General features: G+C 41.8%; 1 protein-coding gene across 7 annotated transcripts in view; it reads left to right on the top strand.

Moving 5' to 3' along the window:
- The window catches only part of LOC128902108 (splicing regulatory glutamine/lysine-rich protein 1-like), a 58,869-nt gene extending 44,058 nt beyond the window's left edge, over window positions 1-14,811 (top strand). For 6 of the 7 annotated variants that reach the window (XM_054184488.1, XM_054184493.1, XM_054184492.1 and 3 more), the window contains 4 exons: window positions 226-678; window positions 8,656-8,742; window positions 9,579-9,714; window positions 12,976-14,810. In XM_054184488.1, the coding sequence (XP_054040463.1) occupies window positions 226-678; window positions 8,656-8,742; window positions 9,579-9,714; window positions 12,976-13,128 (829 nt within the window). In that variant the 3' untranslated portion in view covers window positions 13,129-14,810. Of the gene's footprint in view, window positions 1-225; window positions 679-8,655; window positions 8,743-9,578; window positions 9,715-12,975 lie in introns of all 7 variants that reach the window. The other variant, XM_054184489.1, reaches the window with a different exon arrangement.
- Window positions 14,812-15,758: the final 947 nt, after the last annotated feature.

The raw sequence follows: 15,758 nt of genomic DNA, 5'->3' as shown, positions 1-15,758 counted from the left end.
GTTTGATTTGACACCCCCCCCCCATTTGGTTTACAAATTTTTCCTAGCTATATAGCTTCTTCGTCATGGTGAACAGGGGTGGAAAATTGAAATCTGAATAATTAGTATTTTTCAACAGAAACACATATTTTCTCTTGAACAATTAATGTATGCTAAAGAGTTAGTTGTAATTTCTATTGGAAAGTTCAAAGATGAATTAATGGATTTGTGTTTGGCTTTTCACAGGGACAAGAAAAGAGACAAAGACAAGGTCAAGGAAAAAGAAAAGGCCAAAGAAAAGGAGAGAGACTGGGACAGAGACAAAGAAAGGGAAAGAGAGCGAGATAGAGAGAGAAACAGGGATAAGGAGAAGGACCAGGAGAGAGAGAAAGAGCGAAACAAAGATCAAGAGAGAGTCAGAGACAAGGATAGGGATAGAGACAGGGACAAGGATAAGGAAAAAGACAGGGAAGAGGTAGACCAGAACAAGGAAAAAGATTATGTTGAGAAAGAGGGGGAGAAGGAAAGAGAAAAGATTAAGGACAAGGAGGGAGATAAGGACAGAGGGGACAAAGGAAAGGAAAAAGATGAGGATAAGAAGAAGGAGCGAGAGAGAGATGATAAAAAGAAGAAAGAGAAGAGATCCAGAACACTCCCAAGAAGCTATAGCTCTTCAAGAAGATCTCGTAGCTCCAGCAGGTTTGTTTAGAATTTTTTCATGCTTTTTTGGACTTGTCAATACAGTGATGCACCATGAAAAATGCGCATCCTAATTTCTGTGTATCAATATCACCATGTCACTTCCTAATTCAGTTTGTATTCTTTCTGTTTTGTAGATTTCCCTATAAAGTAAAATCTATTACAAAGAGCTCTGTAATAGATAGAGCTCTATCTGCTTGATAGAAAATAGTTTCTTGTTGGGCAGCTGGTATAGTATAGTCCTTGAGGACAGTAAGTAGGTGGTGCTTATACCATTTCTCTGTGTTGGAGCCATCGAAAAGTTATGATAGAGGGACATCAAATATCATCTTTGGCCTGATGAAAGTTTGAGTCACTGTTACATAGTTCCTTCATTACTTACATACTATACAGCGTTGATCTGTAGAGCAATTTGTTGGGTTGGTAGTATTTGCCACTTGGCCACCTTAAGGATGGCAAACAATGAATTCTCTCTTGTCTGGATGGCTGAACAGCAGGAAGCAAGCATGTCACTTATCTGGCTAGCAGTTCAGAAAATGAATGTATTTCAGTTGTTTAGCTGGTTAGATGGCCAGATATAAGTAAAAATTAACATTCCTTAACCATGCTGATTGTAAACAGGAAAGCAGTCAAGGTTAATCTAGGTGTTGTTTTTGCCTCTGAGGGAGGGTAAACTGGATGGAAGTCTGGATAAATTTCAGTACAGCAAAAGGAGGCTGTGAGATTGATTATAAGCTCTGTAAGTAGACTAACTCAGGCATATTCTAAAAGCGTTGCATCTAACTTAAATTCAGAAACTTTGGTGGAAAAAGTCCTTTCAGAATACCTCAGCAATTATGGAGTTCAGTAATCTCATGTGTCAAATATAGATACCAAATTTTATCGGTTACCTTGAGAGAATGAAATGCTGAATGAATTGGGAAAAGTTCTACACAGTATAATCAGTTCCCTGGACAAAAGCAAAATTTCCATAACCCTCAAAATTCAGGAGTTCATGGTTCCTATAACGCGGAAAAGGCTGTAATGGTTTCTGAACATTCTGTTTGGGTTATATGAAATGTCCGTGTTGTTTTGGAGGTTTATGAGCAAAATACTGTGGCTTCTTTAAGCATATGCAACTTCCTATTTTAATGCATTGTTAACATTGTTTCATGGGTTGAATACCTGCAGAGAACAGAGATAGTTCTGTCAGCTTTGAAAACATAACGTTTTCTGCCTGTATACCTCAGTAGTGTTGAATTAGATAAGTATTTGTGGTAGGTTGACCTTGGCTGGATGCCAGGTGCCCACCAAGCTGCTCTATCATTCCCCCTTCTCAATTGGACAGGGAAGAGAAAACTATGACGAAAGGCTTGTGGGTCAAGATAAGGACAGGGAGATCAATCAGCAATTACGTTCACGGGCAAAACAGATTCAATTTGGGGAAATTAATTTAATTTATCACCAATCAAATCAGAGTGGGGTAATGAGAAATAAAACCAAACCTTAAAACACCTTCCCCCTCACCCCTCTCTTCTTTCCAGCCTCAACTTCACTCCTAATTTTCTCTACCTCCTCCCCCTGAGTGGCGCAGGGGGATGGGGAATGAGGGTTGTGATCAGTTCATTGCATGTTGTCTCTGCCGCTCCTTCTTCCTCACATTCTTCCCTTGCTCCAGCGTGTGGTCCCACCCTCAGGAGACAGTCCTTCATGAACTTCTCCAGTGTGGGTCCTTCCCATGGGCTGTTGTTCTTCATGAACTGCTCCAGCATGGGTCCCTCCCACGGGGTTCAGTCCTTCAGGAGCAGACTGCTCCAGCGTGGATCCCCCACGGGGTCACAAGTCCTGCCAGAAAACCTGCTCTAGCGTGGGCTCCTCTCTCCACAGGTTCATGGGTCCTGCCAGGAGCCTGCTCCAGCGCGGGATGTCTATGGGGTAACAGCCTCCTTTGGGCATCTACCTGCTCTGGTGTGGGGTCCTCCATGGGCTGTAGGTCGATAGCTGTTCCACTGTGGACCTCCATGGGCTGCAGGGGGCTAGCCTGCCTCACCATGGTCTTCATCACAGGCTGCAGGGGAGTCTCTGCTCTGGCACCTGGAGCACCTCCTCCCCTCCTTCTTCACTGACCTTGGTGTCTGCAGAGTTTTTTCTCTCGCATATATTCTCTCACTCCTCTCTTTGGCTGCTGCTGTTGTGCAGCAGTTTTTTTCCCCTTCTTAAATATGTTATCACAGAGGTGCTACCACTGTTGCTGATTGACTCAGCCTTGGCCAGTGATGGGTCCGTGTTGGAGCTGTCTGGCATTGGCTCTATCGGGCATAGGGGAAGCTTCTAGCAGCTTCTCACAGAAGCCACCCCTGTAACCCCCCTGCCACCAAAACCTTGCCACGCAAACCCAATACAGTAATGTGTAGCTTGTATAAGAGCCTTGGTGGAAGACCCAGTTCCTAATGTCAAATAGCAAGTGTAGTTAGCTGGGTGTTACAAAAAATTCATATTCTAGTTTGTAACAGTTATGCTCCCCTTTAAACGTTCTGCTATTTAAGAAGGTGTCACAGAAATCTCAAATGTCACGTACTTGGGCAGAGAATTCTAGTGAAATTTAGTGCATCTCTTCTAATGGACTCACAGTACAAAGCCCCACTTTGATATGAAATGAATATTTAGTACAGATGCCATTAAACAGGGACAATGTTCTTTTTGAAGATGGAGGATGAGAGAAATACGTTGTTTTTTATATGTATCCGTCATACAAGGAGAGTCTGAGAGGGCTGGGATTGTTTAGCCTGGACAAGAGAAGGCTGAGGGGGTATCTTATCAGTGCGTATTGAACATCTGATGGGATGTTCATCACTCTTCTCAGTGATGGCCAGTGATAGGGCAAGAGGCAATGGGCATACATTGAAATATGGGTAATAAAGTTTTTTTTCTAATGTTTAAATTGTGTGTTTTCTGGGCAAACTGGAACCAGTTGCCCAGAGAGATTGTGGAGTCTCCACCCTTGGAGATATTAAAAATCTGACTGGACATGGCCCTGAGTAACCAGCTCTAGTTGATCCTGTTTTGGGAGGGTGGGAGTCCAGACTAGGTGGTCTCCAGAGGGCTCTTCCAGCCTCAGTAATTATGTTATTCCGAAAAGTATTTATCAATAGGTTGGGCTACCAAGTCCTGGTTAACTTGTATTTAGGGGTGTCCATTTACTTCGGTGATTGACTTTGCCTAGTTGAAATGGTTACAAACCATTCAGGAGAAGATTATCCAACAACCTGGCATTTCAGCTGTCTGGATTTACACTGCAGGATTGAGTTGAGACCATTCTTGAAGATGCAGATCCTTTTTTCTGAAGACTGTAAAATATTGGACAAAGTCTTCTAGCTGTCTTTTTGGAGAAGAGGTGGAGGTGGAATAGGACATACAGGACCTTCTAAGAACTAGGTAGCAGCTCACCTAGCTTTAGTGACATGCAAGTAGTAGAAATCAGATGGCTTTTTTTGATTCCTAGCTGAAGGAAGAGACACAGACCAGAGGAAGAGGAGAATCAGGCTCCTTTTCCAAGCGACATCTACAGGCTAGCAAAGGAGATAGGTAGGGACTTTGTCAAGAGAGGAGACATCTTGATGGCTGAAGTGGTATCTTCCTTCGTAACCCCATAATGGCCCAACTTGAAGGTGGTAATATCAAGTCCAGTCAGTCTTACCCATTAAATATTGTTTGTCTGTGATGTTTTTCTTAATTTTTTGCCCTTTTTTTATTATTTTTTTTTTTAAGCTAAAGAAGGTGAATGGAGTTAAATCCAGTTCTTGGCCAGTCACAAGTGGTGCTCCCCAAAGCTTGGTATTGGGGCTAGTTCTCTTTAATATCTGTATCAATGAACTGGACCAAGGGGATTGAGTGCACCCTCAGTAAGTTAGGTGGGAGTGTCAACCTGCTTGAGGGTAGAAAGGCTCTGCAGAGGGATCGGGACAGGCTGGATCGATGGGCCGACGCCGATGGTATGAGGTTCAACAAGGCCAAGTGCCGGGTCCTGCATTTGGGTCACAACAACCCCATGCAGCCTTACAAGCTTGGGGAAGAGTGGCTGGAGAGCTACCTGGCAGAAAAGGACCTGGGGGTGCTGGTCAACTGCCACCTGAGTATGAGCCAACAGTGTGCCAAGGTGGTCAAGAAGGCCAACAGCATCCTGGCCTGTATCAAAAACAGTGTGGCCTGTAGGACTAGGGAAGTGATCGTCCCCCTGTACTCAGCACTGGTAAGGCCTCACCTCGAATACTGTGTCCAGTTTTGGGCAATGAAGCTGGTGAGGGGTCTGGAGAATAAGTCTTATGAGGAGCAGCTGAGGGAGATGGGATTATTTAGTCTAGAGAAAAGGAGGCTGAGGGGAGACCTTATCGCTCTCTACAACAACTTGAAAGGAGGCCTCAAGTTATGCTAGGGGAGGTTTAGACTGGATATTAGGAAAAATCTTTACACTGAAAGGGTTATTAAGCATTAGAACAGGCTGCCCAGGGAAGTGGTTGAGGCACCATCCCTGGAGGTATTTAAAAGATGGGTAGATATAGTGCTTAGAGATATGGTTTAGTGATGGTTTTTGTCAGAGTTAGGTTGATGGTTGGACTAGATGATCTGAAAGGTTCCCTCCAACCTAGGCAGTTCTATGATTCTAAGGCAGAGGAACCCCATATATTACACTGGCAATTTATGCTGGCATTAGCAAGGCTCAGATTCCATTGGGGTCAAAAACAAAATTTGTGCCTTAATTAGGGGCAAACAGAATATGAAGAGACTGAAAGCTACCTCTCTTTCCAGGAAGTTAGTTCATACTCTCACCATTCTTCCAAGTTCTGCTAGTTGGAGACAGATGTTGAGAAATTCTTCTTTCCCCTTCTCAGACAGTTTTTCAAGCAGCTCATGAAACAGTTTATCAGTTTTCTCATTTTGCTCGGCTGTTGTCTTAGTCATTTTCTCCGCTGTCTCAGCAATGGTCTTAGTTTGATCAGCCATTGTCTTGTTTTGCTCAACCATGGTCTGTTTGCTTGGCTATTTTCTCCACGGCTGCTACATGAAGGGGACGGGAGAGACTGCCTTCATACTGTCGGACCCTGTTAGCCACCTCATTTACAGTTGGTGCATCAGTATCAGATCCTCCCCAGACCATTGTTGACAGTGTATGGGAATAATATGATGGTGCACTCTGCACAAACTTCCTCAACAAAGATCATTTCAATGGCATTTCATCGGGGTCTACATTCACTTGCCAGTTGCTATAAATCACCTCTCACACAGCCAGTTCCCTCAGGTACTTAATACCTTTCTCCATGCTGGTCCATTTGCTTGGACAGCATTCGATATCATCCTTAAAGGGATACCTGCCCTTCACAGCTGATAGCAGTCGCCTCCAGAGACTGAGGACGTCTGCCTTTCTCCCAATCGCTTTATCAATCCCTCCATCTTTGGCCAGGTTTCCCAACTGCTTAGCTTCTCTGCCATCTAAATCTATGCTGTCAGCGCCATTGTCCCAGCATCAGAGCAACCAGGAGACAAGTGTCTCCCCTTCTTGATGACTACAGTCCTTCCTCATATTTCTCAAATCCTTCATAGAGAAGGATTTGATGATTATCTCTGCATCTGAGTCCTCATCCTGTGTTAATGCTGGCTGAGAAGGACCCTCTCCTGGATCTTCCTCAGAGGAACCCTCTCCTGTGCTGTCTGGCTTGGGCTGGTCTCTGTCGTCAGAGGCAGGGGAACGAGCTGACTTTTTCTGTTTCCTGGTCACCGGGGCAACCTGTGCCGGTTCTGCTGGAGTTTGAGTAGCAGCAGCGCTGGTTGTCGGAGCAGCCGGAGCAGTGACCGTGCTCCTTGTTGTGCTTGTTGTCCTTGTTGTGCTTGTTGTCGGGGCTGGAGCAGCCGGTGCCGTTACGGGCGGGGAGGGGCCGGCGATACAGGCGTGGGGGGGAGGGGCAGGCGGCGGGGTAACTTTGACTGCAGGCTGCTGAGTGACTGCTGCCGGCATGGGCCGGGCCGGGCCGTGGCCATGGCTGTGGCTTTTGCCGGGGCCTGTGGAGGGGCAGCCGATGTCGCTGGGGCTGCTATCGGGGCCGGTGGCGTTGTTTGTGTCTGTGCTGTGGCTTGGGCAGTGATCTGAGTTGTTTGAGTTCCTGCTGTAGCTTTCAGTGGGGGGGTTGTCTGAATTCCTACTGCAGCTTTCGGTGGGGGGGTTGTCTGAGTTTCTGCTGTGGCTTTTAGCGGCGGGATTGTCTGAATTTCTGCTATCTTTGACTCTGGCCATTGGGTTTGAGTAGCAATACCACATGTCACATAATACTCACTCCTGCACTGATATTTAACAATAAACCACCCCTGCAACACATTCAGGAAACCCAACAACAAAATCATGTAGGAATGAAAGCAGCATTCACTCTCTAAACAGCCCGAAGGTTTTCCATCCCCTAATTCTGTTAGTGTAACTTTGGCATAATCATCCAAGGGCAAAGTAAACTTTCCTCATGTAAGACCAAGAGTGTAATTAGTAAGACTCCGTCACAAGATGCCCAAGATATGCAGGTAGAACCATTATCCAAGCAATTATTTTATACATCTGAAGGCAAATCCACACCAACATAGCACGCTTAGACCGCATCCAAACACAAAGAAGAAATAAACCATGCAATATGTTCGACCAGTTAATCCCCACTGCATCAATTAACTTCATACAAAGCTCTCTAAAGGCACGATACAAGATTTCATGTCAGAATGACATGATGTGAACTGTCTGTTCTCCCTGAGCAAGCTGGAATTCAAACTATTCAGGCAATCTATCAGAGCTCCGTTCGTGCCCCATGTTGGGCGCCAATAAATCTGTCGTGGTTTTGGCCAAATTGGCCAATGGCCGGCGACAGATGCTCCCCTCCCAGCCTCTCATACACAGAGAGGAGGAGGAGAGATAGAGAGATTTATGAGTTTAGAAGAAACTAAACTACTTTAATGAAATATTAATAATAAAATAAAAAGGAAAATAATGAAATAGATACAGTATATACAAGACCGTATCAAGCTCCCAGGATGACATCACTGGCAGGCACTGGGGAAGTCCCAGACTGGACTCAGTGATGGGTGGGAACCGGATTCCAGAGCTGGAGTCAGGAACACACAGATCAGGATCAAAGGCAGATGAACAGACAGGGTCCTCCTCGGACATCAGCCATTGAAGAAAAGAGAGCTGACCCTTTGATCCCTCAGCTTTTATACTGAGCACGGGGCAGATGGGATGGAATACCCTGTTGGTCAGTTTTGGGTCACCTGTCCTGTCCGCTCCTCCCTGCAGGTGGGACCCCTCTATGCTTTTCCGCTTCCGACCCTCCAATGGGGCAACTAATGAAATTAGCTGACCTTGGTTGTTATAGCAATAAGTCTAAGCAAGAGCCTCTCTGCATACCATTCCTTGGCATAAACTGTAAACATTGGTCTTATCACTCTGAATGAACCATTTTCGGCACAACATACTGTTAATTTCAGAGAGTTAGAGGAGGCCTAGCTAAGAAATAAAATTACTGAACAGAAACTTGGTTCTGTTTTACCTCAAACCAGAACATTAAGTTACGCCTTTTGTCTTTAGTGGCTTTTCATTCAGTTGGAATCTTTTCCTCACTGAAGAAACTCTTACTTAATATACAATTAGTGAATTCAGTGTGTTTCCGTTGTTATCAGGTATAAGTACAAGCATGTGAGGATAAACATAAAACTAAAATCTGAAAGGGCACAACTTTTTTTTTTCCTCCCACTTCCATTCTCCCCTTTCCCATGAAACTGAAACATATGAATTTTTGGGCTTTTTAATGTTTTTTTGGTTGGTTTTTGCTTTGTGCAATTCATATAATATTGGTGATATATAACGTTAAATTCAGGGATTTTAAGAGCTTTCTGGTTTTATGCAGTTCCTGAGTTTTTATTATTTTTCTTCTTGGTGATCTTCTGGTGATCTTGAATTTCTTGGTCCTCCAGAGAAAGGCGTAAAAAGAAGAGTAGAAGTCCCTCCAAGTCTCCTAAAACAACAAAAAGAAAGTCTTCACAAACTCCTTCTCCAAGAAGGTCAGTTTGATGTAAACTTAAAAGTTAATGAGCAGTAAAGGAGGAAAACGTTATAGTATATTTGTTAAATTGAAATGTGATATAGAGATCTGTGTTATGAAAGGAGCTAACTCAATTTGTGTTTCTTCTGGATTTTTTTTATGTTACGTAAGAAGCTCTTCAATCATTTCCTTTTCTAAGGAAAAGGTCTGCTTTTCAATAAATGGAAGCTCAAAGTTGGATGCAGATACATATATTGAAAACAATTTGGGAAGCATTTTCATTGATTTACTATCTTTTCACTAGTCATCTCAGATAATTTCAATTGGTCGGTATGATTCAGTTCTAATTTAAAACAAAACAAAAAAACCCCTTCATGGTTTTGATCTTTATTTTTGATCTTTGGTATGCTTTCAATTGGAGAGTTTTAAATCTGTTAACAATGCAAATTTGCTTCAAATTAACCAAAACCCTTCATTGGATACAGATTAATTTGTTTTTTTCTTTGCAAATACCTTGTACGCTGAACACATGCATTCTTTAGCTCTCTTCAGTCAAAAAATCCCCTTGTCTTTATGAAGGGGTTTTTGTTATGTTTTGGGTGTTTGTGGTGGTGTGGGTTTTTGGGGTTGTTTTTTTTCAGTTGGTTTGACTCTCATCCCCCAGATGAGAGTTCAGTTTGCAGCTAAATGGTTTGAAGGTGACTGAACCTTTCTGAAGGAAAGCAAACCAGGATACCAACATTCTTAGTTGCTGTATTGTGCAATTTACTGTACAGTTCACTCAATGTATGCATTGGTAGTACATTTGTTGCTATTGAATCAGATTCTGATTTGAGAAAAAATTTTCTTTAACAGAAACAAGAAAGAAAGAAAAAGAGAAAAGGATATAAATAATGAAAGAAGAGAAAGGGAACACTCTACCTCCAAGAAAAAAAGTAGTAAAGAAAAAGAGGGAAAGGAGAAATCTGACAAAAGCATCACTACTTTGAAGGTAAGCTGTGTGACCAAGTGATAAGCAGAGTGTGGAGTGCTGCAAGTGGAATAATTATTGGAATTCTCTCCCTTCTTTTTCTTTGTTTTCCTTACCAAATTATTGCCACTTGGGTTTAGCTTTTGGCAGTCAGAGACATGAAAGTAATTTTCCAGTTGATGTTACTACGCCAGTTTGAGAAGTCTGTGTGTTTGAACTTTACTGGACCTATAGGAGCTTCTGTGAATAGGTTACGAAAACACTTTGTTTTGATTTTGCTCTTTTTTGTTCAGTGCCATATGTTAGGAGTTGGCTGGCTGGCTGCCTATCTGTATGAGCAGGCAGGAAATAGATTGTGTAACTAAGAAGCAGGGTTCAGGGTTAGTTTGGCTGTGTTGTGGTTTAACCCCAGCTACCAACTAAGCACCACACGGCTGCACGCTCACTCTCCCACAGTGGGATGGAGGAGATAATCGGAAGAGTAAAAGTGAGAAAACTCATGGGTTGAGATAAAGACAGTTTAACAGGTAAAGCAAAAGCCACGCACACAAGCAAAGCAAAACAAGGAATTCATTTATTACTGAGGAACCTGAACATACAGAAGTCTATGGGACCCGATGTGTCCCAGAGTCCTGAGGGAATTGGCTGATGTTGTTGTCAAACCACTCTCCATGATATCTGAAAAGTCATGGCAGTCAGGTAAAGTCCCCGGCAACTGGAAAAAGGGAAACATCACACCCATTTTTAAAAAGGGTAGAAAGGAGGACCCTGGGAACTACCGCCCTGTCAGCCTCACCTCTGTGCCTGGGAAGATCATGGAACAGATCCTCCCAGAAGCTATGCTAAGGCACATGGAGGACAGGGAGGCGATTCGAGACAGCCATCATGGCTTCACCAAGGGCAAGTCCTGCCTGACCAACCTAGTGGCCTTCTATGATGGAGTGACTCCATCAGTGGACAAGGGCAGAGCTACAGATGTCGTCTATCTGGATTTCTGTAAGGCCTTTGACGTGGTCCCCCACAGCATCCTTCTCTCTAAATTGGAGAGATAGGGATTTGATGGGTGGACTGTTTGGTGGATGAGGAATTGGCTGGATGGTCCCATCTGGAGGGTAGTGGTCAACAGCTCAATGTCCAGATGGTGATCAGGGACAAGTGGTGTCCCTCAGGGGTCCATATTGTGACCAGTACTGTTCAATATCTTCATCAGTGACACAGACAGTGGGATCAAGTGCACCCTCAGCAAATTTGCAGACGACACCAAGCTGCGTGATGCGGTTGACGCACCTGAGGGACAGCATGCCACCCAGAGGGACCTGGACAAGCTAGAGAAGTGGGCCCGTGTGAACCTCATGAGGTTCAACAAGGCCAAGTGCAAGGTCCTGCCCCTGGGTCGGGGCAACCCCCAGTATCACTACAGGCTGGTGGATGAAGCGATTGAGAGCACCCTGCCGAGAAGGACTTGGGGGTACTGGTGGATGAAAAGCTGGACATAAGGTGGCAATGTGCACTCACAGCCCAGAAAGCCAACTGTATCCTGGGCTGCATCAAAAGCATAGCCAGCAAGTCAAGGGAGGTGATTCTGCCCCTTTACTCCGCTCTCGTGAGACCCCACCTGGAGTACTTCATCCAGCTCTGGAGCCCTCACCACAGGAAGGACATGGGCCTGTTGGAGTGGGTCCAGAGGAGAGCCATGGAGATAATCAGAGGGCTGGAGCACCTCTCCTATGAGGACAGGCTGAGACAGTTTGGGTTATTCAGCCTGGAGAAGAGAAGGCTCTGGGGAGACCTTATTGTGTCCCCTTAAATGGGGCTTATAAGAAAGATGGGGATAAACTTTTTAGCAGGGCCTGTAGCAATAGGACAAGGGGTAATGGCTTTAAATGGTAGATTCAGACTAGATATCAGGAAAAAATTCTTTACTGTGAGGGTGGTGAGGCAGTGGAACAGGTTTCCCAGAGAAGTTGTGGATACCCCATCCCTGGAAACAGTCAGGGTCAGGTTGGATGGGGCTCTGAGCAACCTGATCTAGTTGAAGATGTCCCTGCTCATTGCAGGGGGGTTGGACTAGATGACATTTGAAGGTCCCTTCTAACCCAAACAATTCTATGATTCCCATCGGCAGGCAGATTTCAACCATCTCCAGGAAAGTAGGGGATCCATCGTGCGTAATGGTTACTTGGGAAGACAAAACACCATAACTCTGAACATCCGTTGTCCCGTCCCATCCCCTCCCCTTCCTCCTTCTTCCCCCAGCTTTATATGCTGAGCATGACGTCATATGGCATGGAATATCCCTTTGGTCAGTTGGGTGTCAGCTGTCCCAGCTGTGTCCCCTCCCAACTTCTTGTGCACCCCCAGCCTACTCGCTGGTGGGGTGGTGTGAGAAGCAGAAAAGGCCTTGACTCTGTGTAAGCGCTGCTCAGCAGTAACTAAAACATCCCTGTAGTATCAATACTGTTTCCAGCACAAATCCAAAACATAGCCCCATACTAGCCACTATGAAGAAAATTAACTGTATCCCAGCCAAAACCAGCACAGGCTGTCAATCTGAAAAGATTTTTAATAAATTTTCACTGTGTAGTTCAGCCTCTCCCTGGTTGCTTTGGTCCTGGACTTCATATTGGATTCTGCAGGAGTAAAGTTGAAGACTTGCAGAAGAGTAGTATGGGATTTTTGCCTTGCAAAACAGAAGGTGGCATGATTAAGAAAAGAAACACCTTCAAATTGTTTAATCTTAGCATTTGAAAAGCAGCACGCCTTTAAAGAGTAGTTTGTGGTACTCAGAATTATTCAACTGTTATAAAACAGCTGATTTAGGTGACTCTGTCCACATGCTGAAGTAATTGTCTTACCCAAGAACTCTCTTAATATTTCAGTTACCTGACAAAAAAAAATGAAAGAAAAATTGTAATCCTGTTTTATTTAGAAAATATGTTGAAGTCTTAATTTCTGGAGCTGTTTCTCATAGGTCCCATGATGCTGCTTGTTCTGTTTTACCTGAATATTGATGATAAAGACAGATGACTTTATGACAATGATTTCTTGGGTGATGGGTTGTTATGAGTGCCTAACTTCAGCCAATTGAAAAGAAAGCTCTTTTAAAAAAAAAATAAATAAAATAAGCCGACAGCTCTATTCTGAAAATTGATGAGACAAGATAGGCATGTAAAAATTGAGACAATCAAAATACTAGGAGTTGGTTGGAAGGCGTATCCTGTAATGCTAATAGTATGATTTTTTTATTTTTATTTTTTTGTAAAATAATTTTATCTTTGGTAGGACAAAGATTACACTAAAGAGGATCCAAATTCAGAAACTGACAAGGAAGTAGACAATAAAGATACACAAAGGACAGATGAAGTCAAACTACAACAGAATGGGAACTGTCAACCAAACAATGAAAACCTCTCAGTTAAAATAGAAGAGGTTTAAAAGCAAAGAATGGATCTCTGACTCAACTATAAGGAATGAAATCCAAAGCTTTTTATTTCCCAGAACGAGGAAGAAAATGTCAAAGCAATCAACCTGAACATAGTGATAGTACTAGTAGCTCTTCCAATTCTTGTGATAGCTTTGTTGATTTCTTGCTGTAAAGCAAGAGAGCACGGACCAGTAATTATACCATGAAAAGGCAGATGCCATCAGAACTATTAATCTCTGAAAATCCATGCATTTCCATGATGGCTGTACTTATCTGTAAAATGATTTATGTTAAGTTTTGTCATGAGCTGTTACAAATAAGTTGAAACTGAAAGATGTAAACCTGTACTATCCAAAAAAAGCTGAAGATATGCATTGAAGGTTGTTTAAAATACTGCTTGTTGATGAATTTTGTATTGTTCTACTTTGTGGGTTAAGAAATTTACAAAAACTTCAATGTGTGCTGTTTGATATGCTTGGAAATGGTGTATAAATATACACACTCTCTTTTGTTGTAAATGAAAATTATAGGAAAAGGAGTTTTAAACATAAACACAATTTTACGGTTCTTATGTTAAATGCCCACTGACTAGTTTGTTTTTCATTTCCTCACTGCTTGAGATTCTTGAGTTTTATTTCAAACAATTTCTTACTAATATCACTAAAATGAATATTTCTTTTAAAGTATTTGAACAATGCATGCTACTTTTCTGTTCCTAAAAGGAACATTGCCATGTTATAGATAATAGGTTAGCTTACTGGGTTATTTTGGGGTTGTTTTGGTGTTCATTTTTGTCCTTACAGAAGTGAGCACATCTGTATGATATTATTAGAATTCACAGCTTTGTTTTGAGCCGTACTGCAGTGTGTCTGTTCAGCTGCAAATAGTATAGGTGCCGTTATGAAAATAACTTTTTTCTTATTTGTTTAAAAAAATATGGGAGCACAAGCAGAAGCTTTAGTGCCTTCTTAAAATAATGTGGTATTTTCTGGAAATGCATGTGTGCTATTACTCATTTTCAGCTAAATCTTACATGATCTCTATTGCTATTTTGCCACCACCATACTGTAAACAAGAATGCAAGTGATTTGTCAGAACAATTGTTTGATTCACTTGTTAAAATACTAAAGCTCCAGTTTTACTTTTTTATTTTTAGAAGAGATTTATAGGTGAAAGCAAAGATGCATTTTGGGGACCACAAAAGTAGTAGCTTGAATATAAAGCATTTTCTGATCACCTGCATCAAGGACAGCCCTTTAGACGTTTAATCTACATTTGGATGGCCTTAATTGTTACCTCTCCATCATCATCTCTGATACCTGTTGGATGATATAAAAGGAATCGTATGCAAAGCTGAGGGGATAAATAATTAGGGAAAAAAACATTCTAATTTACACAGGAGTTATATGGTAGAGATTCCTTTTTCATTCTTTAAAGAGAAAGCAAGTAAGAAAAGAATGACAAAGCAAATATTTTTGTCAAGGTAAAATATGGCTTGTGCTCTCTGAACTAATTTAATCAGTTTCATCATTGTGAGATTTCTGAAGAGTCATACCTTTAAAATTTATACCTAAAATCAAGTAGATTATTTTTAATACAACTTAATACAATCAAATGACTTAATTGCCTTACCTCATGGGAAGAGTTATTTCTTTCAGTTTAAAAAAAATTTAAAAGCTATTTGCTTTCAATTTGTTTTTTCTTTTCCTTTGCATAGTTAATTCTTACAAAAAAAAACCAAAAAAAAAAACCAAAAAAAAAAAAAAAAACAAAAAAACCCAAAAAAAAACAAAAAGAAAAGCATATTACAGGGAAAGAAAAATTTGCCTGTGAAGCTGCTTAATCACTCTTTTTTTTTTTTTTTTTTTAAATAGGATTTTATGTTCTTGCCACTGTATACATTTAGGACTATAGAAAATGCTTTACCATGTAAAGTATAGACAGTCACTTTTGTGATGTTTAAGCCACATGCTGTTGACTGGTAAACAGCTTATTCTGATAAAAGAATGACAAATCTGTATGCTTATAGAAATACTGTGAAGGATTGTATCTTGCAACAACAACTGTCTTATTTATGATGCGTAAGTAGCATAGAGCAAAGAGATTCTTTGTATACTTGTTATCTTTGGTACCGTTTCACTAATAAAATTAAGTATTTTAGAGGGAAGTTTCTGCTGTTACATACTCTTAGTTGATCTGGTCTTATTCAGGCAGCTTATTTGATTTGAAATGTGGATACAAGTGAAAATATACATGTATTATTTATAATATCTTTGAAAAGCTAAGTTTCTCCTTCAGGATTCAAACAAAAAGAAAGTCCACCAAACATAAATTTCCTCCCCACCCCAAGTCATATTTTCTTACAAATGCTGTATTTTCTGTTTTTGCTTTGTAAATACTGTGCAGATCTGTGAAGTAGTTAAGTTATATCTATTTGTATTAGGTGTTTTATGGTTCCCCTCTTCCTAAGAAGCCACCACTAAAGAACTATTATTTTGTAAAATGCCTATCTCTGCAGAGGGTTGCTCGTTTTTAAAACAGTAGCATAGCACAGTAATGAAGTTCCTGCTTGCTCTGCCAGGATTGTGTGCATCATCCATTAAATGTATACACCTTCCACTGGAAGTTCATTGCCTTCATC

This window comes from Rissa tridactyla, chromosome W, assembly GCF_028500815.1.
Source record: "Rissa tridactyla isolate bRisTri1 chromosome W, bRisTri1.patW.cur.20221130, whole genome shotgun sequence".
Classification (NCBI taxonomy): domain Eukaryota; kingdom Metazoa; phylum Chordata; class Aves; order Charadriiformes; family Laridae; genus Rissa; species Rissa tridactyla.
This window is presented reverse-complemented; position numbering and strand designations above follow the sequence as displayed.